At 42.0% G+C, this 27,010-nt stretch overlaps 1 protein-coding gene across 5 annotated transcripts in view; it reads left to right on the top strand.

Moving 5' to 3' along the window:
* The window catches only part of FCHSD2 (FCH and double SH3 domains 2), a 121,625-nt gene extending 94,890 nt beyond the window's left edge, over nt 1-26,735 (top strand). For 3 of the 5 annotated variants that reach the window (XM_021550115.3, XM_021550114.3, XM_021550116.2), the window contains 10 exons: nt 6,726-6,842; nt 7,511-7,615; nt 17,192-17,353; nt 20,289-20,423; nt 20,709-20,792; nt 20,917-21,094; nt 21,731-21,951; nt 22,877-23,006; nt 23,156-23,238; nt 24,418-26,735. In XM_021550115.3, the coding sequence (XP_021405790.1) occupies nt 6,726-6,842; nt 7,511-7,615; nt 17,192-17,353; nt 20,289-20,423; nt 20,709-20,792; nt 20,917-21,094; nt 21,731-21,951; nt 22,877-23,006; nt 23,156-23,238; nt 24,418-24,501 (1,299 nt within the window). In that variant the 3' untranslated portion in view covers nt 24,502-26,735. Of the gene's footprint in view, nt 1-6,725; nt 6,843-7,510; nt 7,616-17,191; nt 17,354-20,288; nt 20,424-20,708; nt 21,689-21,730; nt 21,952-22,876; nt 23,007-23,155; nt 23,239-24,417 lie in introns of those variants that run through there. The other 2 variants (XM_077781199.1, XM_077781200.1) reach the window with 2 other exon arrangements.
* The last annotated feature ends 275 nt before the right edge of the window (nt 26,736-27,010 follow it).

Raw genomic sequence — 27,010 nt, 5'->3', positions numbered from 1 at the left:
CCTTTGCTTGGCCAATCCTCTTGGGCTGCAGAATTCCTGCATTTCCTCAGTGCACTGCAGCTTTTTAATCTTCAGCTGCTTAGGCTGTAACCAGCTTTGCCCAGAATAATTCAGTTATTCTTCTTTAGGATCCATCTAGCTCAGCTGACAGGATCCTACCGGGGCAATCCCATTTTTAATCAATAAGTACAAGGGAATGAAGGCTCTTGCTCAGGCTTTTGAATTGGTCAGAAATTGGATGTTTTCTAATTGATGGAGCAATATTTTAATTGCAGGAGAACAATTACCAAGCATTCTTTTGCCACATGTTCTGTTTCTAGATGTTTTGCAGAGGTTTCTCAGTTGGCTTTTAATTTCTGTGGGTTGTGCATGATAATTTTCACACCAAGGACTGAAAGAAAAAAGTAGAGTCATAAATACATCTCATCACAAATTTAATATGAACCTTTTCCAAGAACAAGTTGTGGGCTCTCTTTGGGCTGATCCACTGGGACTGGGCTCAAAATTCAGAGTATTTAAGTATTACTGGAATGGAGTTGTGAGGGCTGTAGGCAGGAAGAATGCTGTAAACAATATGGATATGGAGCTCTGAATGGAGAGATCTGAATTCTGGTGGAAATTCCACTTTTTCATGGTTCATCCCAAACTTCTGATTTATTACCAGGATTTCTATGTAATTATTGAGTCAGAGACAGCCCAGTTTGCTTCCAAAATGATCCCAACATGCACAGTCAGAGCCTGCAAAAGGGTCTGTTCCTAAGAAAGGAAGGAATGAAGCAATTTTCCATCAACTTCCAGGAATTTTGATCCCAAAAACCCCAGTTGCTCTAGGCAACTTTTGAGTGCCCACCAAGAGAAAACCACTTCAAAATGTTTTACATCAATCAGGTATTTTCCTTTATCTAAAAAAATCTGGTTTGAGCTGGAATTTAATCAGTTGTTCATATTACTAAATTACTTAGATGATTTCATTGTCTTAGTTCATTTTGATGAACATAAATTCTTGATTTAAAAAAAAAGTTTTCTGAAAAATCCCTGAAACAAACCACTTACCCTTGAAGAAATGGTTTGTTTTAAAAATACTCAGAAAGAAATGATTGATCAGTTGCTAGCAAACTGTAATCCTCTTCAGAAATGAATTCCCAACATGGATTTATAAACAGCAAAGCAGAGAATGGAAAAGAATCTTTTAAAACACCTTTATCCTGCCAAGGAAATCCAGTCAGCACATCTTCCACAGAAGCTGCTGTGATACTCCAATTTAATCACGCCCCATCCTCCCACAAGGAAAGGGATATTGATGAATTCCACAGGAATCCTGTGGAAAAAGCTGCCCTGTACTCACAGATAAGCCACGAGAACAGGGCAGAAGAGAAAGGAAATTGGGCAGCTATTCTCAGTTTCTTGCTTGGGAAAGCTGCTTTTTCCTTGATCCCAGGGTCATCATGTGAGAAGAGGAGGCAGGTGACACAAAAGTGTCCCTGGAACAGGAGGAGAAGAGTCCTGAAAAGCTGACGTTTCATTTTTGGGGTATTTTTCCTGTTTTTTATTCATTGTTTCCTCAGAGAACATGAGGACAAGCTGTGTCCCAGCTCATTTCTCCCACAGCTTCTTGACATGAAAATAATCTTATTTTCCCTTCTCTTAATTTGCACAAAAACACCTCAGGAAGTTCAGTGGAAAGTTTTGCAGTTTCCCCCTAAGTAACTTGGCTGTTTTATTGGTAGATTGTGAAAATAAAAATGAATTTTCCTTCACTCTCAGAAGAACATCTTGGAATTCCTCAGCATCTTCTGTGGAGGAATTTTATACAAGTTGCATAAAAAGGGCCCATATTTCTATATTTGCTGTGGTCTGTACATTTAACACCAGAACAGACTAGGTTTAAGTACAACTTTCTTGAAGTTAAACCTAAAAAAAAAAAAAAAAAAATCATTTAATTTGATCAACCTTTTAATACTGGAACAGACTGGTTCTAAGTATAACCTTTTTGAGGCTAAATATATATTACAAAGGTGTAATTATTCAATTTTATTCAGTTTTAGGAATTCTTTTTGATGAGAATTACAGCTATTCAGGTAAAGAAATGATCAGTGGGTGTGAGTGGGCAAAGCTCTGCCTTCCTTCTGTGACTTGACCCATCTTGTGCCTGTCTAAAACTGAATTTATTTAATCCCTCTCACCCCATTTGTACTCAAAATAAGATCTGAGATCTGATATTTATATTTGAGGTTGATAGTGAAGAAAAAGGAAAGTTTAGGGTCTGCTGGGAATTTAACTTAGGTTGAATGTGAGGATTACTTCTGATTTTCTCTTAAGTATAATGAGCTGAAATTGGCTTCCAATCTAATGGATTTATTTTAATTTTCACCACCTAATTTTAATTTAAAGATCTCACAGAATTCTTTGGCTTTTAGCAGTCAGGAAACAAAATTTAAGCAAAACTCTCAGTATTTTCTAACAATTAAAATCAAAGAGCAAAAGTTGCACTTGAAAGAAGTAGTGGCCACTTCAGAACTACAAATTTGTTTATACTGCATTGAAAATAGCCACTAAATTAATTTTTCTGGGTCAAACTTCATTTTAAAAGTATCTTTTTTTTTTGCCTTTGTTTACCTAATGAGGGCAATTTTTCCGTATTTCTAGTTCTAATAGATTTTTTGAAAAATTGGCTGGGAATGCAGCTGCTGTGAGGGCTGAGGCAAATGAGGATAATTATGAGGGTGAGAATAGAAGTAAATGAACAAAAATACTCTGCAGTCTAATTTCAAGATTAATTTCAATGAGAACAAAAAAAAAACCCTTCAAAATAAATAAGATTAAAATTTATTTTAATAAAAGGGTTGTGCTTTTCATCTCTTGTATGCAACAAAATTCTTAATACAGAAACACCAAGGCCTAGGAGTAACAAAACTTTGTAGCTTTGTTGATCAGTGATATTTAATAAAAATCAATACTTTTAAGATTCTAGACTTCCAAAACAAAAACAAAAAAACCCCAAAACCCAAATCAAAACCCAAAAAACCAAAACAAACAGAACATCCCTGCCCAGCCCAATGTTCCTTTTCTTCTGCAGCCTCCTCATCAATTTATTAATTTATATAATATTGTCTAGTATTAATTATATATTATAAATTTGTTAGTTTAAAAAGTAGCATGTAGTTCTATAAAGCAGCAATGATAGGTTGATTTGGATTTAGCCTTATTGTAACATACATGTGATAATAATAATTGGATTTAAGCCTTTTTTTTTTTTTTTATTCTGAGGGTGGGAAAAAAATCCCCTTTATGCAAAAAAATGAGAATTTTTAAAGATGAAGAGTGTCCAGTTTGAAATGTTGGAAATTGAGTGAAATATGAGTCAGCCCCAGCTCACTCTTGGCTAAATTAAAATTAAATTAATTCAGCAATAAGAGACTGAAAGGAGCCCCTAGGTTGGCTCACAATTTTCTCAGAACTGCTGAGTTTAGCAGTGAGTTGTGTGAAAAATGTCATGTGTGTTCCTTCCTCCTCCCCAGAGCATTGCTCTGCAGCATTGGCATGGAAACGTCTTGTTTTCACCTCCTTTTAAAATAAATGCCTGGTTTTTAGCTGTGTTTTCTGTCGGTGCTTTGCATGCAATAAATGTTCCCTGCCTTTTGCCTTGCTAGAAGTGAACTTTTTTAGGCTTCAGCCACAAAAATAAGGAACTTTGAGGCTCAAGAGCTGATTTTTTTTTTTTTTTTACTTTCAAGACAGCACTGTGCCATCTGCATCCAGATATAACCAGATAAATAAGAATATAGGCTGAATTTGGCCTGTTGGGAGGCAAATCCTGCACCTGCACCAACATTTCAGCCCAAAACGAAGAAGTGACATTTGGCTGCAGCCTGAATGCTTTTGTTAATTTAAGAAGCAGCATTGCTGCCCTTAAGCTTTTTAGCTGCCTGGAGCCATCCAGAATTTTGTGTTTGGTTTACTGATGGAATTTTTAGCACTAAACGCTGTTTTTGCTGTAACCCAAGCCCTGAGGGAGCAGCAGAGTGTCCATCTATGTTTAGCTCAGGTTTTTTAGCTCTCCCTTCATTCCCTGGCCACTCAGAGCAGGTTTGGTTTCCCTCTCTTTTTGGGAAAGTTAAATTGAGGCATTCCAGGCCTGAAAACACTTCAGATTCATGGAAGAAATCAGGATCAGACCCTTCAGTTCCTCCACCTTCTTCCCTGCAATTTGGACTTCAATGTCCGCAGCAGATAAATCTGGTTTAGCTCCTTTCTTCTCACCTATTTTTATGGCAGCTGGGTTTTCATTTTCTTGATGTTCCTGTCCAGTCTGTCTTTCCCTAAGGCTACAGAATTAAGGCTTTTCATTGCCACGGTTTTATTTTGTTTTATTTTTAGACCTTTAAGGAAGGGAGAGTTCTGCCTGGGTGCAACACTGCTTCATAAATAACTAATAAAAGTCTGATCCTACAAAATTCCGTTTTTTTTTAGTAGACCTTAAAGAGTGACCACAAAGTGCACATTCATTTTTCTGGTCAAGTGCTTTTGATAAATATACTAAAACCAAAATCACACTTGGGGTAATGGAGAAGATTATCAAGTGACTGAAAAGTCAGGATTCTTTCCATATGAAAATGAGCTGCTGAGTAGGAGCAAGAGCAGTAGGAGCACTGAAAATATGTTATGGGCTGTTTTCACTCTCAGATGTTTGATAGGGAAGAGGGAATGTCAAAGATTCTGCTCAGATTTAGGCTCAGGTGGAGGCTGTGGAAGAAGTTGTGTGATGAACTGGGAAAAAACTGAGGTGAAATGTTGTCTTAAGGATTGGATGTGTCTAAATAAATCCATGTGTTGTCTTCTCCAGGTTTACAATGGGATAGCTTAACAGAGGTAATGAAAGAAGTCAGTAATGAATGAATATGATTCTTTAGATACACCTCAATAAAAGCCAATTTAGTAATTAAATTGAGGGGATAGGTGAAGAGATCCTCACCTGAAGCTTCACCTTCCTACCTGATCATTCCAGTGCTGGCCCTGTGCCTGTACCTCTCTTCTTCCTCTTCTGAGCTGCTCCACACCTTGCCTGACAATTCCCTGTGCTTGGAAAAGAACTTTGGCATTTCATACACTCAGAATAAAGACCAGGTTCAGTTTTGGCAAAGAACTTCACTGAACAAATAATGAGCTGAACCAATTTGCTTCTTTTTCAATTATATCCCCTGATAGTCTGTCAACCAAAGTTAGTATTTTTGTGTCTTCCATGAGGACAGTGTAATATAAAGGCCAGAAAAATCTGTTTTTCAGAATGACTTCAGTTTGCCTCCTGGTGTCTCTTGGTTTTACCCCAGTCTGTGCCAAGTGCTGGTGTAGATGATTAAACTCTCATCCTTCCTCGACACAAATCATTCCACTTTTCCTCTAAAATACCTGATAACAGCATCTCTTCTTCTGCAACAGCTGGAGGCTTCCCAGCTACCATGAAAATAATTCCATGTCTTTCTCCTCTCTTACCCTTTCCTGATGGCTAACGTTGGATTTCTCCTGCCTAAACAACCTTTTCATCCTTCTGGGCTTTTTCTCTAGTTTCAAACTGCACCTGATAAAGAAAAATGGTGTCATTTGAGCCACACAGAGTGAGAAATTTGTGACACAGGCATTTCTTTCACACTACAACATCTCTGTGCGTATTCTCCCTTCTTGAGTCAGTTTATAAGGGATTTGTTTTTGGTTGATCTCAAAGGCTGGGCAGGATTATGTCAGGACTTGTGGTAAAAAGGAATGCAGAGGGGTTGTGGATTGCAGTGACTAGATGAGGAAAAAAAAAGAGTCATAGGGACTAGTGGAGATTGGAAGGGATCTCTGGAGTTTGTCTGGCCCAGAGCTGGTTCTCCAAGACTGTATCCAGGTGGCTTTTGGATATCTTCAGAGATGGAAGATGGTTCTGTGACTCTGTTACAAATGGAAATGATGGAAAGATTGTGAATTATTTCAGTAATTCTGTACTGGGAAATGTTCCTATTCTGTTCAGCCTGTAGACAGCAGAGTACTATTTCATCTTGCTTTAGTTGGAACTTCTTGAGTGGGACATTTTACTTTTTGTCGTTGACACAACAAAAGCAGGAGTAAGATAGAACAATATCAAAAACATGATTGGAAATTTCAGTCTCTGTTTTGCAGACACAAACATATTTGGACAGAAACTGCTGTGCTGTGCTAAAATATTTGATGGCTTTGTGGTTTGATCACAATTTACAAAGAATGAGCCCCTTGGTCACACTAAACCTTTCATCTTTAGGAAGGAATTGTTCCCCATGGGGGTGGGCAGGCCCTGGTACAGGGTGCCCAGAGAAGCTGTGGCTGCTCCATCCCTGGAAGTGTCCAAGGCCAGGTTGGACAGGGCTTGGAGCATCTTGGGACAGGGGAAGGTGTCCCTGCCCATGGGGTGGGGCTGGATGGGCTTTTAAAGTCCCTTCCATCCCAAACCATTTCATGATTCCATGATCTTTGCTTCCTATAATGCCTTTTTACTTTGGGAATTGAATTCTTGTGAACTTTTGGCTTTGGAGTTGCCTTCCCACAACCTGGTCCCATCCCAAAGTTCACCAGGAGGTTCTTGTCACGCCTTCCTTGTTTTGTAAGAAACAAGACCCCAGGCTGATAAATGTAACACCGAGTTACCCTGTAGGCAAGCACAGAGGTAGCCCGGGGTCTGGGCCATCCTGCCTCATCCTTGTTGCCCGTTGCAGAGCCGCCAGCTGGAATCGGAGACGGGAACAACCGAGGAGCACAGCTTGAACAAGGAGGCGCGGAAATGGGCGACGCGGGTGGCCCGCGAGCACAAGAACATCGTGCACAGCCAGAGGGTAGGTCTGGGAAAAGCACATCCCTTGGGACAGCAGCAGCTGCCAGCACCAGGGACTCACCTGGGGCATGGGTGTCAAAAGTCTGTTCCACACCGGGAAAATCCGTGAGGAATTGGCTGTTAAATCTAATGCGAAGAGGTAAAATTAGATGTGAATTGATAAATTTATTTCTGTGGCTGTGGCTCAGCTCTGAAGGGCCAAGAGCTGTGTTTGGGCATCTGGCAGCTGGGTTTTGGAATGTGTTGAATGTGTCTTTTAGGAGGGAGAATAAAGACAAAACTTCTTGCTCTTCCCCCAAAAAATCCAGCCACAAAGGAGTCTGCTGTGCTTTCACCCTGCCCGGTTTCCTGGTCATCCATATAATTCCAACCCATGAGCACAGCATCAGCTGGAGAAAAAGAACATCCAGAATGCTCTGACATCTCTGGGAAGGCTCCAGGGAGACCTCAGTACCCCTTCCAGTGCCTAAAGGGGCTCCAAGACAGATGGAGAGGGACTTGGGATAAGAGGTGGACACAGGGAATGGCCAAAGCATTAGAGTCATCACCTTTTCTTTCCTGGGATGGACCTTTGTCAGCCAACCCCAGCATCCAGGCAGTAACTGATTGTCACAAATACCTGTCTTTGGCATCTTCTGCACCTGTGGTGTGTTTCCTTGTTCCTGGCAGACCCTGGAAGAGCTGGAGTGCCACGGGCCCGTGATGTCTGAGCAAACCCGAGCGGAGCTGGAGCAGAAAATAGACGAAGCCAGGGAGAGCATTCGCAAGGCTGAGGTAAAAAGGAAAATCTTTTGGCATTTTCACTTCCTTCCCACAGGTAGATCTTTGTTACAACTTCACTTGGTTGGGGGAAATGTGTATTTTTAGCATCAAAACCCAGGGAATTTTAAGATTTTTTTTTTCTTTTCTTCATTTGATATTTGTCAAATCACTGAATGAACTTCATGAAAGTCCAGATCAGAAGAGTGATATTAGAAACACCTCCTGATGAAGAGTGAGTCCTCTTACTGCATTTTTCTCTGTCAGAGGTCAAGAATCTCTGTATTTAGGGGCTTTATCTGAAACAGATTAAAAAACAATCTCATTGTTTTTACTAATTTCTTTCTGCTTGAGGGAATTAATACCAGAAAATGGTGATGTTATCTCTGCTTTCATATTTTTAGGTTTTAGAAGCAACTGCCATGTGCTGTTGTAGTGGGTTGTGATACACAAACTAAATGTGACTGTTGATGGGAAAACACTGGAAATAATCCTTGTATCTCTAATTTTACTGTGAGGTGCTTTTAAAAGGGTTACTGAGCTTTTTGAGACCTGTTGTGGGTTAAGACTCATGAAAAACTTAACTTCTTATCTGGCTGCCAGTGTTGGGCTGGTCAAAGTGAGCTGTTTTCATGGTCACTGACTGAAAAACCCCTCTGCAGGCAGCAGGATCTGATCTGCTGGGTTTTGGGTGAGTAGGTTGCTTAATTAAAGCTGTAGAAGGAACCTAATTGTTTCAGTGAAGTGCTTCTCATACCTCAGAGTACCTGATGTCATTAGGAATGTGATTTACAGGTGAAGGGGTTAGAAAATACAGAGCAAACTTATTCCTCCTCCTGGCAGGAGAACTATCAGGCTCCTTTTTTTTTAAAGCAAATGCAGGATATGTGTTTTTTAAAACCTAATTCTTACAGAAAGTGATTTAAAAACCTGTTTTGAGTAAATTATTTCCAACAGACCATACTCCAAAATACTTATGTATATACATAAATAGTTAGTTATTAAATCTGCAAGGATAAAAGCAGTAGCAGGAAATAAAATCAGTATAAGAAGTTGCCAAAGAGAAAGTTCTTGCAGCAAATATTATAAAAGGTGCAAATTAAATCAGTCTGGAACTTATGTGACTTAGGAGAGAGGGAAAGTGCCAAGAAGTGGAAGTTTTATATATTATTTTCTCCAAGACATGTGTTTTAACTAATACAAATAGTGTATTTTCCTGATTTCCCTGTGTGTTGGAGTGAAACCATTCCTTACCTTCCTGACATTTAACATGTCCCCCTGTTGTACAGGGGAATATGGTGCCAGTGCCTAGTACCTGAGGATGAAACTCAGTGACTGGGGGATTTTTGCCAACTTCTTTCTCTTCTGCTGCATATTTTAAAGACATAAAGTTATCCCTGAGCTTTTGGGAAGGTGTGGAAACCACTTTGTGGACTTTTCTGTATTGCCACCAAAGCTGTTTATAGTGTAGCATTGTTTATTTCTTTTGGATAAACTAATAAGTGAATTCAGAGAGATTTTATTTCCACTTGGGAATGGCTTTTTCTTTTAGCCTGGTTGGTCCCCACTTCTCTGAGACTGAGCTCAAGACCACAAATCAGACGAGATTTTTGCACACATAAAATCCTGGAGAAGGACAACCCAAGCTTTGAGCTAAAACCTGTTCTTTGAAAATACAATTATAATTGCTTGCAGTGGGTGAAAACCAAACATTCCTGTATATTTAAGTGCACCTGATTGAGTTGGAATTACTGAGGGTGGGGTTGGGAATGGCATTTATGCAAAAAGTTACTTAGGCTGTAGGGAGGCTGTGGATTTTGTTCTGGTATCACCTATGAAGGTGTGTGAGGATGACACAGAAATTTGATTTTTATTTTATTTTTCTCTTGAAATGCTTGTGATTTTTATGGAAATTTTTGTGCCTGTTCTATCCCATTTTGGTTTCTTGACTCATTTATTTTCCTTTGCAAATCCACTTTTTTCCCTTTTTTTCTATTCTCATCATTCCTGAAGGGGGAAGACAACTTCACAAACATGTTGGGATTAATTCTTTCTGGTTTGGTTAGAGAGGGTTTTATTGGTAAAGGTTTTATTTTTTTCCAGGGTGTATTTATTTTGCCCAGGGTGGGCATAGAAGTGCTCATCTCATTGCCCTCTTCCTTGGACACCTGAATCCAGGGAAATCTAAGCCCTGGGAGGAGCTGAGGAGCTGTTCCATATGAATACCTGTATTTAACAAGTACAGGGATGTGGAAACAGGTGTAATTTGAAAGTACAGCAAAGGAATTGAGTAAAAATGTGCTCAGGATCAGGAAATATTAGAGAATCCCATTTTTTTTTGCCTTCTGCAAGATGGATATAAAGCCTCAGATTGGCACATCAACAGCTCAGTGGGTTATCTCTGATATTTTTCTACCTGGGATAACAGCTGTTTTTCCTTGTGATGTTTTCAGGGAGCAAACTCCTTGATTAGAGTCAGGGAAAAATTAGGATTTCCAGCAGAGTGCTGCTGTGCAGGTGATTCGTGGCAGATGTGACTGTGACTGATAACCAGAACACACATTTTTATGTTAAAATTGGAAAATACGGGATTTGTTAAAATAGGGTGGGTTTTTGTTTGTTTGTTTGTTTGGTTTCTTCTTTTAAAAGGAAATGTTAAAATAATGTTAGATCTTGAGGGATAATACCTCTGGCACTGGCAAAGAAGTAAAATTGACTGTAGTTACTGACTCACAGTGAAGTTTAGATCCAGAGGGATTCTATTCTTGTCCCAGCAGCATTGAACCACTTTGACAGACAAGCCCTGAGAGCATAAGGTGCTCCTTCAATTTGAAAGTGGCACAATTCAGGCATCAGCTGTAAAGGAGATCAATTAAAAGTTTGGGAATTGAAACTGAAAACTGATTTTTGTGAAAATAAACCATTCTTGAAACTCCTCTGTACTCACTCACCCAATTCAGGTAATTGAAGTAGAACTTCTGTGATTTCAGCTTTGATTTCTGTAACAACAGGAAGGAATGAAGGAATTGAGCTTTCCATTTTCCCACTGCCTGAATCCTTTTATCTTTCAATGACTGCAGACAGGAATTTACTGGGGCAGAACCCAACTCCCCCCGGCTGTCCCCTCCTGTCAGGAGTTGTGCAGAACCACAAGGTCCCCCCTGACCCTCCTTTTCTCCAGGCTGAGCCCCTTCCCAGCTCCCTCAGGAATTCTCCAGCCCATTCCCAGCTCTATTCCCTTCTCTGCACACCCTCCAGCCCCTCCATTTCCTTCTTGTCCTGAAGATCCTGAAGCTGCCCCCAGGTCTGGAGGTGCCTCAGCAGTGTCAGCAGAGATTTCTTCTTCTCATCTCCTTTTTCCTCTCTCCCAGCAGAGGCTCCAGCTGGGCTCTTCCCAGGCAGTGCAGTTGGCCCAGGGCTGACAGGATTCTTCTCCAGGATGGTGGGAGAGGTTTCCCATTTGCTCTCAGGTCTTTGGGCCTCCACAGCAATTAATCCTATTCCCACTTAATTACAGGGGGATGTATTTTGTCTGCTCATCAGGATACCTACAGCTCTCCAGAGAGTGTTTGTACCTGATTAGATCTGGTTAAGGCTCACTGCGGTGCTGTTTGCTCTGTTTGATCAGCTCAGAGGTGTAGGGCCATTTTTAATTGTGCTTGAGGGGCTGATTTCTCGCACTCCTTGTATTTGGCACTGGATATTTATTGCTGTTTGTGTCACAGTGGGGACAAAGCAAATTCCATATGCTTCAGGAAAATAAATGAAATGGAATCACAGCATGGTTTCGGAGGGAAGGGACCTTCAGGATAATTTAGTCCCAACCCCTGCCATGGGCAGGGACACCTTCCACTAGACCAGATTGCTCCAAGGCCTGTCCAACCTGGCCTGGAGCTCTTCCAGGGAATAAGGCTCCCAATCCAAAAGGGAGAAGTTGTAAAATGCCCCTCGCTGCCATCTCTGGTTGAGCTCAGGAAGCAAAGGCTGGGAAAGCAGTGCAGGGAGCCAGGTGCCTTCCCTGCAGGAGATGTGTAGGAGCTGTTGGTCTTTCCAGGTCAGCACGTTGAGGACTGGCCTGGAAAAATCCTAGTGACATCCACAGAGCAGGAATTTCAAACTCTCTTGGTGAAAAGCAGTTTAGTGGGGAGGAGAATTATTTTTTCATGGTGGGTGATACCAGGAAATAGGGAATTGCTTCCCACTCCCAGAGGGCAGGGATAGGTGGGATATTGGAAAGGAATTCCTGTCTGGGAGGGTGGGGAGGCCCTGGCACAGGGTGCCCAGAGAAGCTGGAGCTGCCCCTGGATCCCTGGCAGTGCCCAAGGTCAGGCTGGACAGGGCTTGGAGAAGCCTGGGGTAGTGGAAAGTGTCCCAGCCCATGGCAGGGGGTGGGAATGGGATGATTTTCTAGGTGATGGGCTTTGGGGTGTTTAATCCAGCCTGTGCCTCAGTCTTACTGACTGTTTTGGCTCTGAAATGTCCACTACATTTTTCACTCTATGAGGAACCAGTGTTCACCCAGGACCTCAGAGAAACATGATAATAAATGTTTGCATACATTCATTTTACAGACACTTATTTCCTTACAGAATTTGGGTAATGTCCATTCCCAAGAACTTGAGAGCCACTTCTTAAACCTTACAACTTCAATCCTTAGGGATCTTTAATGCTTTATGTGCCTTAAGCTTGGGAAAACCCCATCTGCCACTTGGGCTGGAGCTGTGCAGGTGGATTCTGTTCCAGGAATAGCTTCCCCTCTGTTTCCTTAACCTTGGAATTCCCTTGGAAGAGGTGTTATGTGTGCCAGTGCTTCATTTCCTGCTTGCTTCACGTTGGATTTCAGATTATTTAGCATATAAATTAACTCCTGGAATAGCTGTACAAACCTCCAGACCAGCCTCCCACTTAGAAAAGAAACTCACTCAGTGTTGTGGTGGAAAATGTAATTTATAAGCTAATTCCCCACCTGGTGCAGAAAAAGGATCCAGATTTAGGTGAGTTGTGTTGTACAGGATTTATCTTTTTGGTTGGGGTGGTTTTGCCACAGTTTTGGGTTTCCCACCCCAAACCCCCGCAAGGCAGTGCAAGCTGAATTTTTTTGGTTTATTTCCTTATACATTCCTACTTTAACACTGCAGGCTGTGATTTAAAACTAAACTGCATGGAATAAGACTCACTTTGGGTTTTGAGAAGTTTAGGGCATTCCAAGACTTAATTATAAATCAAATTGATTTATAGTCATGCCTGTCACTGTATCATAATTCCAGTGGCCTAAAATTTAACTTTTCCTGAAGAGAATGATTTCATTTTAATACTGTTTCATTTTAATATATTTTTCAATTAAAAAGTCTAGAATTTCAACAAAAGGTGTTTCTAAGTGGGGACAGAAATAAAGCTAATGGCTTTCCAGAATGTTTTGGCAGAATCTCTCTGCATTGATTTTTTCATTTGAAAAAAGAATTTTCCAAATGAGAGTGTCCAGCCACTTGGGGACATGGTCAGTGGTGGCCTTGGAAGTGCTGGGGGAACAGTTGGACTCCATGATCTTAGAGGGGTTTTCCACCCTAAATAGTTCCTGTATGATTTTGTTTCCTGCCACTGAAAAAATACTACAGTTGAATTAAACATTTCTCAGAGAAGATGGTTTGGGTCTCCTCATAATCCTAATTTAATCTGATTTTATCCTATTTAAGATGATCTGACAAAGCTCCTAAGTGCAACTTCTGTGTAAAAGAAATAATCCTGAATTCTTCAGGAGAAAAAAAAAATAAATCTGGGCATGGCACAGGGTTTGTTCTGCACCTTGAAAAGCCATGGCAGGTAAAGCAACTCTCTTTTCAGGAAAATCCATTTAAAACTGTCTTTAAAAAAACCTAAACCAGAATATTGAAGGGGCAACATTTCCTGCATTTCTGTGTGGTTTTTACTCTAACACCTTTGTAAATGGCTTTGGAGGACTTGGATTTGAGGATTTGTGGGATGTGAAGGAACTCTGAGTTTCTTTCCAGCCCTTTTCTCTCCTGGGAATGGGAACAGCTCTGTAATATGCCTGCTGGCTTTCATTTCCATCCCTTGCAGAACAGTTGTGTATCTTCATCTTGAGTAAGCTGTGGGTCAAAAAACCACTGCTTAATTAAGACTGGAACAGTAAATAAACAAAACTATTGCATCTCCCATGTGGAGCAACGTCAGGTATGTGAGGAATAGATAACAGTGTTTACATTTTCTAAAACTTGGGTGGTTTTTCCTTTCATCTTCTTAGATCCTCCCAGCAGAAAGAACAGTTTAGAGGAGCAGGAACCCCCCAGAAGAGTTTGTACATTTTGTGGGTGGCTGATGGCTTTTTAATCAGTGTAAAAATACCCCAGTCCTCAGCTATTAACCAGTAATTGGTGACTGTAAACAGCAATTTCACTGTTACACAGGAAAATGTTTGTCCTGCAGTGAGATTTCCTAACAATGAAATTTGGGCAGCACCCAGATTTCGGAGCCAGTGCTGGGTTCCAGCATTCCTGGGCTTTGGAAGCTCAGCTGCCTTCCTGGAGATGCTCAGAGTTGCTGGGAATGCCAAGGGTCACTTGATTGAAGATGTTTTTGAGTCTGTCAGAGGAGGTCACTCTGTCAGGGGGCACAGCACGAGTGTCCCTGGGGACTCCAGTGGGAGGCAGGGAAAAGCAGGGTTAAAGCCTTGCTTAGTTTTTAATGTGATGATCTTTCAAGGGAACAAGACTTTGAGAAAAGTTTATGACACAATGTGGTGAAATCACCACTATTGCCCTGTTTCCTTCTTAACATTTTATTCTGGCATAATTAAGGCATCAACCCCAGCTCAGTCAGATGGAGTGATGCTTGAATGAAATGTTTGTATCTTTACAGAGTCACAGAGTCATTGGGGTTGGAAGGGCACTCCAAGATCATCAAGACCAACCCAGCACTGCCAAGGCCACCACTAAACTATGTTTAAATGTATAGCTGATCCTGTGTGAGAAGCAGAATAAAGTTTTACTCCTGAGTAGTATTTTATTTGTATTTTTCCTACAGGTAGGAAGCTGTTAACTCTGGTCTACCAGCATAATTATTTAGGTAAAAATATAATTTTAGCTTGTAAATAACTTTCAAGTGCAGGCCTGACCTAATGCTTCTGGTGCTTTTGTGGCTTGTCTGCAATGGAATGAAACTCAAAACATTTGTGGTTTAGAACAAACATTTGTTTACTGTTAAAGCTCCTGGGTGTAAACAGGGAGGGGGAACTCCACTGGATTTGCTGGATACATTGAATTAAAACCTCTTGTCAAGTACACTCAAGGATTTTGGAGCAGCTTGTTTATTTTAGCTCACAATTTGTACAAACAAACTACAGTAGAGGAAGGACTAACAGCAACTGCAGATGTTTGTAGCAGCTTGGACCAATGTTTATTGCTGTAGCACAACTCAGCCTAATTGGAAATTGCATAACGAGGTAAACAGCAAAGCAACTGGGCTGAGCAAGTCCTAGATGGAGGCACAGGGAAAGTGCTCATAAATGGGTGTCAGGATCTAAAGGCAAGTTAGGGGAGAGCTACTTCACTCCACAAGTAAATATCTACATTTATATATATATATATATATATATATATATATATATATATATATATATATATATATATATATTCAAGGCCAGGCTGGATGGGGCTTGGAGCAGCCTGGGATAGCAGAAGGTGTCTCTGCCCATGGCAGGGGGTGGCACTGGATGATTTTAAGGTCCTTCCAACCCAAAACATTCTGGGATTCTGTGAATTGGTTGCCTTCGACAAGGTTGTTCTCCCTGCCCTGTGCAGCTGCAAGGTTGGAGTGGGTTTGTTGAAAATCTTGGGTGCTTAGGAACAGGAGATAAGGGATGCACTGAGTGTTGCCTCCTTTTCTCATCTCTCTGAACACTATTTACTGTTAATCATTCACCTGGAGACCCCTTGCATGAAGAAGTAGCTCAGTGGCTTTGGCTTTTCCCATGGGAAACACCTCTCAAAGTTGTCCCATCCTCCTTTCTCCATCCCTGATTACAGGGCAGAGCGTGTGCAAACAGCTGTAGCCATCTGACATCATAAATTTCCCTCTTAGAACTGACCTACTCCTTAAAAATCACATTTCTTCTACACAGAATTTAAAATAATGTCTCTCAAAAGTGGTTTGTTTGAGACAGGTTTAAAGTTACCCTCACAAATTAAGTGAAAATGGAGACATTTTTAGGAGTTCAGCTTAATAAAGTTAGTAGTCATTTCTTTTCTGATTTATTTTCTTAGTAGAAAGATATGATTCTCTGATTCTGTATGTGCAGCAGCAAGTCAAAAATGAGAAAAATACCTGTATCACTTCAGTTCAACACAAAATTTTTTATGGAGTAAGGATTTGTGTAAGAGATAAACACCTACCTGGCACCCACTGGCATTTGAATTCACTGTACATATATTCTGCATAGTCTGCTGTGCTTCAGCCACTACTGGAAAGGGAATTTCCCTCTAATTTTTGCCTGAACTCACCTGTTTTTGCTGGTTTTGCTTGGATTCCCAGTGCTGCTGAGTGCTTGGTGTGTCAGGGATGCTGCAGTGAGGTGCTTCAGATGCCTGTGAGAAGGGCTGGAAGGGAGAGAAAGGAGATGAAACTTTGCTACTTGCTAAAAATGACCAGTGCTGTGAAAGGGAATATGGGAAGAATTCCAGGCTGGTTCAGTGGGTTTCTGTTGCTGCCTTCATCAGTGACTCACTGAAGGATTTTTCAGAAATGACTTGATTTTTGTTCCTCTCATGAGCAACGGCAGCAAGGGGGTGTCGAGAGGGCTGATCTAGACAAAAATACCCTGAGTTTTATCCCTGGGTTTGCCTTCCGTGTCTTGCTGAAATCCTGAATTTCTTCCCACTGCTCTTCCCAGACTGTGAACTAATTTGGATCTGGGTGGTGCTTTGCCATGAATTTGTTAAATCCTTTGGCTCCATCAGCCAGACAGCGTGCCAGGATGCTGAAGTGAACCCAGCTGTCAGAAAACCTCCATTTTCATGCTGTTCTGAAGACAAAAATCCTGAAACTGTTTGTTGGAGTGTGATATTTGCTTAATTTGAGGATTATTAACATCTTGTGCTTCCATAACAAATGAGTTTCCTGTGATCTCTGGCACGTGCTGGTGGAAAATAGCCTCGCTTGGGAGTTGGTGGGTTGGTGTGTGTGTGTGTATCTTGTCGGGTTTATTTGTGTTTCACATGCAGCTTAGTCACCACCTGGAAGGGTCTGCACTGTGGATATTCCTAATTTTAAAAACCTTGTGAAGCACTGGGGTTGTTGGACTTGAAAGTTACACTGAACTGCTTAAGGGTGTGAGCTGGGAGCGAACATAAACTCAGAGGTGTTGCTTTAAAAAACTCAACTGGTGAGACTGGCTGGGCCTCCAGAAAACCACTGCCTGTGTCTTGGCTCACACCACATTCCTGCAGGCAAGGAAATGAGAAGTGGGTCTCATTTCCACAGGGAGCAGCTTCAGGAGCCCCCTGGATGGTCAGAAGATCCATGGGGCAAGGTGGGAGCCTGAGGAACTCTGATCTCTGTGTGTGTTTGCATCCCCAGATCATCAAGCTGAAGGCAGAAGCGAGGCTGGAGCTGCTGAAGCAGATTGGGGTGTCCGTGGACACGTGGCTGAAGAGTGCCATGAACCAGGTGATGGAGGAGCTGGAGAACGAGCGCTGGGCCAGCCTGTCCTCGGTCACTAACAATGGCTCTGCACACCTGGTATGGGTTCTGGGGGGAAACATCTCCCGAGGTTGTGGGATCTCAGATTCCCAGCAGGAAACATCTCCCCAGGGTTGTGGGATCTCGGATTCCCAGGGGGAAACATCTCTCCAGGGCTGGGGATCTCGGATTCCCAGGGGGAAACATCTCCCCAGGGTTGTGGGATCTCGGATTCCCAGGGGGAAACATCTCTCCAGGGCTGGGGATCTCGGATTCCCAGGGGGAAACATCTCCCCAGGGTTGTGGGATCTCGGATTCCCAGGGGGAAACATCTCTCCAGGGCTGGGGATCTCAGATTCCCAGAGGGAAACATCTCCCCAGGGTTGTGGGATCTCTCCAGGGGCTGCTCCTGACTTTGTTCCACAGGAGGCCCCGGAGCTGCTCCAGGGCTGGAGCCAGGCTGGGAGAGCTGGGGGTGCTCACCTGGAGAGGAGAAGGCTCCAGGGAGAGATCAGAGCCCCTTGCAGGGCCTAAAGGGGCTCCAGGAGAGCTGGAGAGGGACTGGGAATGAGGGGTGGAGGGACAGGACATAGGGAATGGCTCCCACTGCCAGAGGGCATGGATTGATGGGATATTGGGAAGGAATTCCTGGCTGTGAGTGTGGGGAGCCCTGGCACAGGGCTCCCAGAGAAGCTGTGGATTCCTGGCAGTGTCTAAGTCTTATGTTTCTTTGAAGTTAATGTTATCTTGAGCTCTTTGGGTGCGGAGATCCAAGTGTCAGCCTGCCAAAATCCCAAAGGAATTCTCATGCTGAGTTTCATTTCAGATCCTCTTTGGTCACGATAGATGAGGATTTGTGGCATAGCTGTGTTAAACAGTGATTTTATTCCATTTCTTTTTGTACTCCACCTCCTTGAACTTCTCTCTGTGCCTGTTGGGCTGCTCCCAATTCCCCATTCCCAGTGTCCCCAGACATGGCACAGTTGGCCCTGGAGCTGAGGCCCCTGTGCTAGTCCCAGGTGATGCCACAGCCTGGGAGGTTCAGCTCCGAGTCTCGTTTTCCCTTTTACACTTACGTAGGCTCCTGTATTTAAAAAAGGCTCTGTTGACCTTGGCAGGCTAGACAGGGACAGCCCAGAGATGGAATTCTTAGAGCTGGGACCAAAATTATGCCAAAATTTAGAGGAATTGCTGCAGTTTGTAACAAGCAGCACTTTCACTCCAGCCTGGAGGAGTGGGCAGTGTTTGACAGAGCTGGGGAAGGGGCTGGACCACCTGGAGGGGCTGAGGGAGCTGGGAAGGGGCTCAGCCTGGAGAAAAGGAGGCTCAGGGGGATCTTGTGGCTCTGCACAACCCCTGACAGGAGGGGACAGCTGAGGAAGTTGAGCTCTGCTCCCAGCGAACAGGACAGGACCCATCTGTGTATATGTGCAAGAAAACAAGATAGATTTGTATAAAAATATAAATTTGTTTATTTGTTTTATTGTGTATATATATATGTATATATACATATATATATGTCCACCATTTTTTAAATTTATATAATCCACTTTTCTGATCACTTCCCTTTCATTTCTTCCTGTGTTTGCTGCCTGTCCCACACTTTTTAGTGTTATTCTGTCCCATACATTGATTCCTTGCTGATGCCATCTTCCATCCCAGACCCTGCAGAAGGATGAGCTGTGTCAAGCAACCTCTCAGTTTCCTGTTTTCCCTCTCCATGCCTGCTTCCCAAATGATTCCAGTCGAGGAGTTGAGAGCAGCCCACACGCTGAAAATGAAGGCATGGTTCTCCTCCTCGTGCTAGAAAAGCAGGAGCAGATGTTGCCCAAACCTTCTAGACATGATTTGCTGATTTCCATGATGTCCCAGCTGGATGTCAGCCCTGGCTGCTGGGATCATGCACAGCAAAAGACAGAGAAACAGGAGAGGAAGCCTCAAATTTGCCACAATTTGTGGTTGGTTGCTGATCTCCCAAAGCATTGCCCAGTTGTGGGACAATTTTTGGTTATGTCAAAATCCATGAACACACCAAAGGATAGGAGGAGGTGAGCTGCTCTTGATTGAGAGTTACTGAGGAAGAAAAAAATCACCAGAACTGCAAGGATTTGGTTTGGAAATAGTAACATAAAAACTAATTATGTCAGAACATGATGAAGTTTTGCACTCTTCTAGTCCAGGCCTAGAGCCTACATATTCCCACTGCTGTGGGAATTTGTAGGCTTGGCTTAACTTTTTTTTCTTTTATCAGTCTCCCACTTTTCTGGGGCAGCACCAAATTCACTTCCAAATTAATAGGAATAAACGCAGGGAAGATGGCTCTACATAACAGTGTTGCCTTTGATTCACAGAGCTGTTTTCACAGAATAATTCATCATTTTTCACGTGAGATAAAGTTATTTATTAAAACATAACCTGGGCATGAGGCCAAAACACAGCTCCTGGCAGTCATACCCCAACTTGTATTTTTCCAGCACATTGACTTCAGGTTTTATTTAAACTTTTATAGCAATTTTTTACAGATCTTCTGTCTCTTAAGAATTTTTGTAATAAACTGCAGCAAATCTGCTGTGTGGAATACACCAGCTAGAAGGTGGATTTGTGACTTTATTTTGTTAAACTTCAAATATTTCTATTGCAGATTTATTTTATAACTTATGGTCACAGGTACATTAATCTTTCAGTAGCATAAATTCGCTTTTTTCCAATAAACTGTTTTTTGTGCCATTGCAATGACATCTCCAAAGTACTTTAGTCACAGATTATGTGAAAAATTGATTTTATAACTGTCCATCAGTAGAGCTGGAGCTTCCAAAATCTTATGCAGTACTTTTTAAAGTCCAGGTGCTTGTGCTTGAACAAAGCTGAGTTACTTTCCCTAACAATAAGTAATAAAAAACACACACTGGAAAATATTGACCAGCTCATTTTTATTGTTATTTTTTCACCAATTTTTAGCAGCTGCTGTAATGCCAGCTGGAATTTGTTTTACCAGGTCAATGCTGATGCAGAAAAGGAGGAAGGTGAAGAGTTTGAAGACAGCATGGATGTTTTTGATGACAGCAGTTCTAGTCCTTCTGGTACTCTCAGAAATTACCCTCTCACCTGCAAAGTTGTTTATTCCTATAAGGTTAGTGATTTTTTTTTATCAATTATATAAAAACAAATAATAAATGTGCCTTTGGGAGCTTGAGCTTTGCTTTTTTGGTAGGGTGAGATTCAGGGAGGTTCTCAGGCAGAAGGGCTTTTGTGAATGGCAAAACCTTCAGTGGGATGTTATAAATCATGTTAAAGCTTGCAGTTTTTTAACAGACATCACTTCTAATGAAAGTCTAGGTCGGAACGTTCTCTCCACTGCCCATGCCTTGCCCTGAAAGCCACTTTTCTTTTCCATCCTTCCTGTCCTACATTCCAGGCTTCCCAGCCAGATGAGCTGACCATAGAGGAACATGAGGTGTTGGAGGTCATTGAAGATGGAGATATGGAAGACTGGGTAAAGGTATCATTTTCTGGGCTTGTTTCCATGTACTCTTTCAGGATACAAGTTGGGATGAGAGGGAGTGCTGGGGTTCTCTCCAGAGCAGTGCTCCCAAGCAGAGAATGCTCCTGTTGTTGGTTCACAGGCACGGAACAAGGCGGGGCAGGTGGGATATGTGCCAGAGAAGTACCTGCAATTCCCAACCTCCAGCAGCCTCCTGAGCATGCTCCAGTCCCTGGCTGCGCTGGACTCCCGATCCCACACCTCCAACAACTCCACGGAGGCCGACCTGGTGCCAGGCAGCCTCAACGGAGACTCCAATGGTAAATCCCACTTAAAAATACCTAGGATATCAAGCTGTCTCTTGGAAACACTCTGGACATTGAGTCTGGGAGATTTTCCCAGATTTCATGGAATCACAGAATCATTAAGGGTAGAAAAGACCTCCAAGATCATGAAATCCAACTCTTGACCAAATTCCACCATACTGCAAAGTTTACTCATTTTTTAATTCTTCCAGGCATGGGAACTCCACCATTTCCCAGCCTGTTCCAATGTTTTATTATTCCAGGGAAGAGATTTTCCCTAACATCCAACCTGAGCCTCCCCTAGTGCAATTTGAGGCCATTTTTTCTTGCTTTATCTCTGGTTTCCTGGGAGAAAAGGCCCCACCTGGCCACAACATCCTTTCAGGGTGTTGCAGAGAGAGACTGACCCGTATCTGAACACTGCCATTTCCAGTAATTATCTCAGTAATTATCTCTCTCATATTAAATCTGCACAATTCACCTCCTTAGCTCATACAGCTGAGATTAAAATTAAGGAAAACTGGAATAATCTGTCTCATCAATAACAGAATCTTTAAAAGAACTTCAAAATCACCAGCTCCAGCTATCAAACTTGGTATATACTTACGTTTTTTCCTTAGCTCATTGGGTTTTTCCTTTTCTATTTTGCAGTCTGTTTTGTAAAAGCACTTTATGATTATGAGGGGCAGACAGATGATGAGCTGTCCTTCCCAGAGGGAGCCATCATCCGTATCCTGAACAAGGAAAACCAGGATGATGATGGCTTTTGGGAAGGAGAATTCAACGGCCACGTCGGGGTCTTCCCCTCAGTGTTGGTTGAAGAGCTCACGGCCTCAGAGAATGGAGAGACTCAGTGGATTGGGGATATCCAGGTATGGAAAGAGGTATTGGCTTGGTTTATTATTTGCAAAGTTCTGTCACTTCTTCAGGGGAAAAAAATTGAAACCAGTTTAAGAAAAAAAAATCAGAAACTATTTTAAAGAAAAATAACCAACCCAAGCCCTCACTGCTTGCATTTTAGTTTCTTACCCATCGTAATAATGTTCAACTGATGTAGTTTTGCAAATTCATGAGTGAAGGCAAATATTTGGATAGAAAGCAATCAAAGGAGAAAATTCACAGTTTACTTCCTGTCATTAATTTATGAGACACTGAGATGTCAGACACAACCTGGCAAAAAGAGAATTACAGGCTCTTTCAGCCCTAATTTAGTGTTTTCATACTTAAATCTGTTCTGTATTCTCTCAATTTTGAGGGGCAGGATACTGCCAAGTTTTGGATTACAGTAATTTCTGCAGAAATCTCCTCATTTCTACAGTGTAGTTCTCTAATCCTTATATCGTATTAGAAAATCAGACACATTCCATTGTGGAGTTCGGAGATAGAAACTGCACTTATATGTTTTCTACAACAGGATTTTTCAGTATTTTTATTCCTTGATTTAGGAAGACCACTAAAATGAACATTTACATGCATTTGGGATGGGGATAAAGCTCATGATCCCAACACTTCTGTGTGAATCCCACTTGGCTGAGCAGCCTTTTTGTTTTGAATGACCTTCAGAAATCCTCTCTGAATTACGTGGAGAGGCTGAAAATTTTTCTTCAGTGGCAACCTGTGATTTTAAAAAATTGAATCCCTGTTGGATACCTTGTCTTTTCTTCCCAAACTTTCCTGCCAGATGCTTTTCTTCTGGAGGGAACTTGCTGGAGTAGGGATGGGTTGGAAAACTGCTCTGTGTGTGTGTTAAATGTGCTGAGAAGGATGTGCTGCAGCCTCTCCCTCTTTTTGGCACAGGTGTCCCCTACTCCAAAGGCCAACAACTCTCTGCCACCACTGCCTCTGTACGACCAGCCTCCCACCAGTCCCTATCCCAGCCCGGATAAAAGAGGATCCCAGTTTTTCCCCAGGTCTCCGTCGACGAACGGTGAGAAATTCGCAAACATTTTGTGGAAAGGCTTCATTTAGAAGCCTTTCAGAGTGAGGGCAAAAAAAGAAAAAAAGAGCATTTTTTACAACATAAATTCAGGAATACTGAGGGGCTTCTTTGTAATAGGGTGTTGCTTATTCCCTCAGAAAACAGCTTTGGTTCAGAGTCCCCTGGATTCTCCCAACCTCCACGAATTCCTCCAGAAAGTTCCTATGGCAAACTGCGGCCTGTAAGTGACCAGCAAATCCTGTGGTTTTTATTGATGCTCAAAGGGAAACAGCCCCTAAACAGCGCTGAAAAAGAGGTGGGGGTAAATGCCAGAAAAGGTCAGTCCTGTGGCTTATACAGTTCCTGCTTTCCAGCAGTTTCCAGCATCTTTGGGATTCTGTTTACTTCCACCCCTTTGGTTTGAGGGGTTTGGATTCATGATTCCTAATGATGAGGGTTTTGTGTTGTCCTTGCTGCCTAGAAAAATGAAATTTGCCAGAAAAGGAAGGGAAGAATTAAATCACTTAGAACTTGACAAAATCCATCTCCTGCGATTAACTTTGAAATCAAGTTTTGAGGTTTCCAAAGCCCTAAACCAAATTATACTAAAACATAACATTTGTCTTTTCCTGGCTTTCTCAGTGAACGAGGTTGCAGAAAAAAGAGCATTTTTGGATATTCAAATAATATATTCTGAATATTGAGGTAATATTTGGCAGTTTGGCGCATGGTTGCTCCACAGTTTGTGTTTTCCAGAGCAAGTCTGGTGTATTCTGAAATGATATCCTAAAAACCCTGTTGGCACTAAAGGTGATCTCTGTCAGGAGCAATGTGGCAGAGTGTGAGAATAGATCACATTTTGGGTGTGTATTGTTGAGGTCAGTGATTGATGATGTATCAGTGAGTCATCAGGTGCAGCAAAACATCCTGGTAGTCTCCACTCCACAGAAATTCCAGGCAAAAGCACCGTCAGATTCAGCATGTGATGAGCCTTGCCCAGGTTTCCATCCTGGCTCATCCTTGGAATAAATCTGGGATCACACCCTGGAGGGAATCTGGGACGGGTCATAAGGAAAATCCCTGATTGAATTGGGGAGCACTGGAGCTGCATCCAGCTGGAGTGTTGTGGTTTGACATGGAAAAAGAATTTTCTTGGCAGGAAGAGGTCAATCCAGTCAGGGGTCAGGGTTGGATATTGACACTTGGAGTGACCAATGGAGGGCGTTCTCTGGGGAATTCTGCTTGTAACCCCTCTGTGTTCTCAGAGGCGTGTCCCCCCCACCCAGCCATGGGCCACACAGCCTGTTTTGTTTGCATCATCTTCAGGGGTGAGCCTGGAGCTCTGTACAGGAAATGTCAAGAGTTTCTGGTGGAATTTGGCCATTTTGGGGTAGTCACGGGCTGGTTCTGAATGTTGCAGGTGCGAGCAGCTCCACCCCCCCCGACACAACACCACCGCCGGCCCACAGAGAAGATCGAGGACGTGGAAATCACTCTGGTGTAACGAGGGGACTGGCTAATTATTACTGCTACAATCAAGGCCAAACACAGCTTTTGGTCAATCTCGTTTTTAGGCACCTTTGCATGATGAAGACTTGGACTAGAGCGAGCGATAGGGAGGATTTTATGTGGCAGTGACCTGGCGGATTCCTTCCCACAGTCATGAATATTTTGTGCCTTTTGTGTTTTTTTTGTTTGTTTGTTTGTTTGGATTTCTCTACATCATTCTTCTCTTAGCACAAACCAAGACAGGCCAAGATTGGCTTTTTTTCTTGGCTGGAGATGCTCCATTTTGATGTGGAGACAAAGAAAGAACCCCATTCATGCAGCTTAGTCTTAGCATCCTTTGCTCCTGTGCATTAGTACAGTATATTACTGTTGCCATAGGAATGTGTTAAAGATTGTGGATCCTTCCAGTAGCATCACCTGCCTGACCAGGTATTCATCAGAAGAATGAAAAAGGGAACAGAAAAAGAAGTCTAAAGGAGAGGCTGGCTCCTCTTGAATCCCCCTGCAGAAAGGAAGAGATGGGAAAATGATCTCCTGGAGAAGCAGAAGTGTTCATTCCATGGGTGCTCCCCTTCTCAGTGATTCACAGCTGAACATTCTGCCTTTGGATTTTTGTGTTTACTCAGTGCATTTACTCATGGAGATGGAGGATCTAACACAGAGGTGCTGAACCAGCAGCAACATTTTTTTCCACAGCAGAAACCAACGGGTAGAAAAGCAAAAAAGCAAGTGAGATTTTTGTCTAGATCTGGAAATTGAGAAATTGAGCTGCTTTTTCTTTTCTTTTCTTCTTCTTTTTTCTTTTTTTTTTTTTTTTTTTAATGAGAAAATTTTGGGGATTTTGTTTTTTTTTTTTTGTTGGGCTTGTTTTATTTTTTTAAAGCATTTGGATCACTCTTATCCCAATTATTGCTGTGTACTTTATTATCCAATGTTAGCAGTGTATCTTTGTCATCAAACCACCTGAATTCTAGAGCTAGCAGTTCCATTTAGAGTATTTACATGCATTTAGTTGTTGCATTGGATGGCCCTGTAGCCTTTTCCCACCCCAATCCCATTAACCAGCCAAAGCCAGGGAGCCCAGAGCAGCTCTGGGTTCTGCCTTCGCACCGCCTTCATGCCCGAGATGTGCCCAATTCCTCTCAGGGAAGAAACTGAAAGGAAAAGAGTTTCACATTTCCCTCAGAGAGCTCTGAAAAGGGAGCTTGGATTTCATTTTTTTGAGAGAAAAGGGCAAAGAATATTCTGAAGTTGAATGTGGAGCGGAATGGAGAGGGAAAAACTGGATGAAAGCAGTTTTTCTTTGGGTACTGACTAAAATATTGTCAGCATTCTCCATCAGATGAAAACTTCAGATCAAAGGCTGAGGTTGGGTTCGGAGCTGTTTGTGGGTTCTCTTGTGTCTTCATGGTTTTTCTCTCAAAGCCAGTAAGTTTTCAACCTTTAGTTTACTAACAAGGGCTATTTTTTGAGGCTGCATTTACAAGAAAAATCCAACGACTCATCTAACAAGATTTTATCATAAACTTTGCACATACTTGGAAATCCCAACCCAGGCTGGGTTTCCAAGGCATTCAGTTTGCCAGTCTCCTTTCCCAGTGGGATCCTTAACTAAGAGTGGGGCTGTCTAAGGGCAACAATTCATGGATCAGTTGTGGAATCAGTGACTGTCCAATGAAGTCTTTTCCATATTTTATTCCTTCTTTTGCACCTCTTGTCCTGTTGATCTGTTTGAGGTCTTTTTATGTGTTTATCAAACTTATTCTTAAGTTTAAAAAGAAAAGTTTAAAAAAAAAATTTAACTGTTTGCAAATATTTTGAGATCTTTACAACGCAGAAGAAAACCAAGTTTTTGCCATAATGTTCATGTTCAATTCTTTTGGCCAGTTTGTCTGTGTCCTTCACACTTGGACTTTCAAAAATCCAGAAAATTTTTATTTAAAAGTCTCTTTAGTTGTATTTTAAAATATTTTCTGTAAGAGCTGCTAATTTTATTTAAAAAACAAAAGTGAAAAAAAAAAGAAAAAAAAAGAAAAAGGAAGAAAAGTTGTAAAAAGATGCCTCCTTTTTAACTATGATTTCTTCATACAGGGCATGTATCGGCCGTCGCATCGTGTACAGCTCAGTACACCCTGAAAGCATCAGTGCAAATGCTTTCTTTATATTGGCTGTAAAAAGTTTGTATTTATTATGTATAAAAAGTTGAATAATAAAAAAGTGGAATTAAGTCCCTGGTGCCCTGGGAGATTTGGGTGGGGGAGTGTTTTGAGGAAAAACCCAGGGATAAAAATCAGCATTTTCTTGAGAGGAACTTGGTGCTTTTACACAGAAATTTGAATCTTGTGCTTCGGAAAAAGGACATCCTTAAAGTCAGCTTTAAACATCTTTTGGAAGGGGCATTTCTACAAAGAACAAAACATTGCCAAAAAACGAAGAGCCGGCAAAAAAGCTCCAGTTATCAAAATAATTGCTTAATAGCCTTGATGCAATTAAGATAATTGCCT

This window comes from Lonchura striata, chromosome 2 (genome assembly GCF_046129695.1).
Source record: "Lonchura striata isolate bLonStr1 chromosome 2, bLonStr1.mat, whole genome shotgun sequence".
NCBI classification, from domain to species: Eukaryota; Metazoa; Chordata; class Aves; order Passeriformes; family Estrildidae; genus Lonchura; species Lonchura striata.
This window is presented reverse-complemented; position numbering and strand designations above follow the sequence as displayed.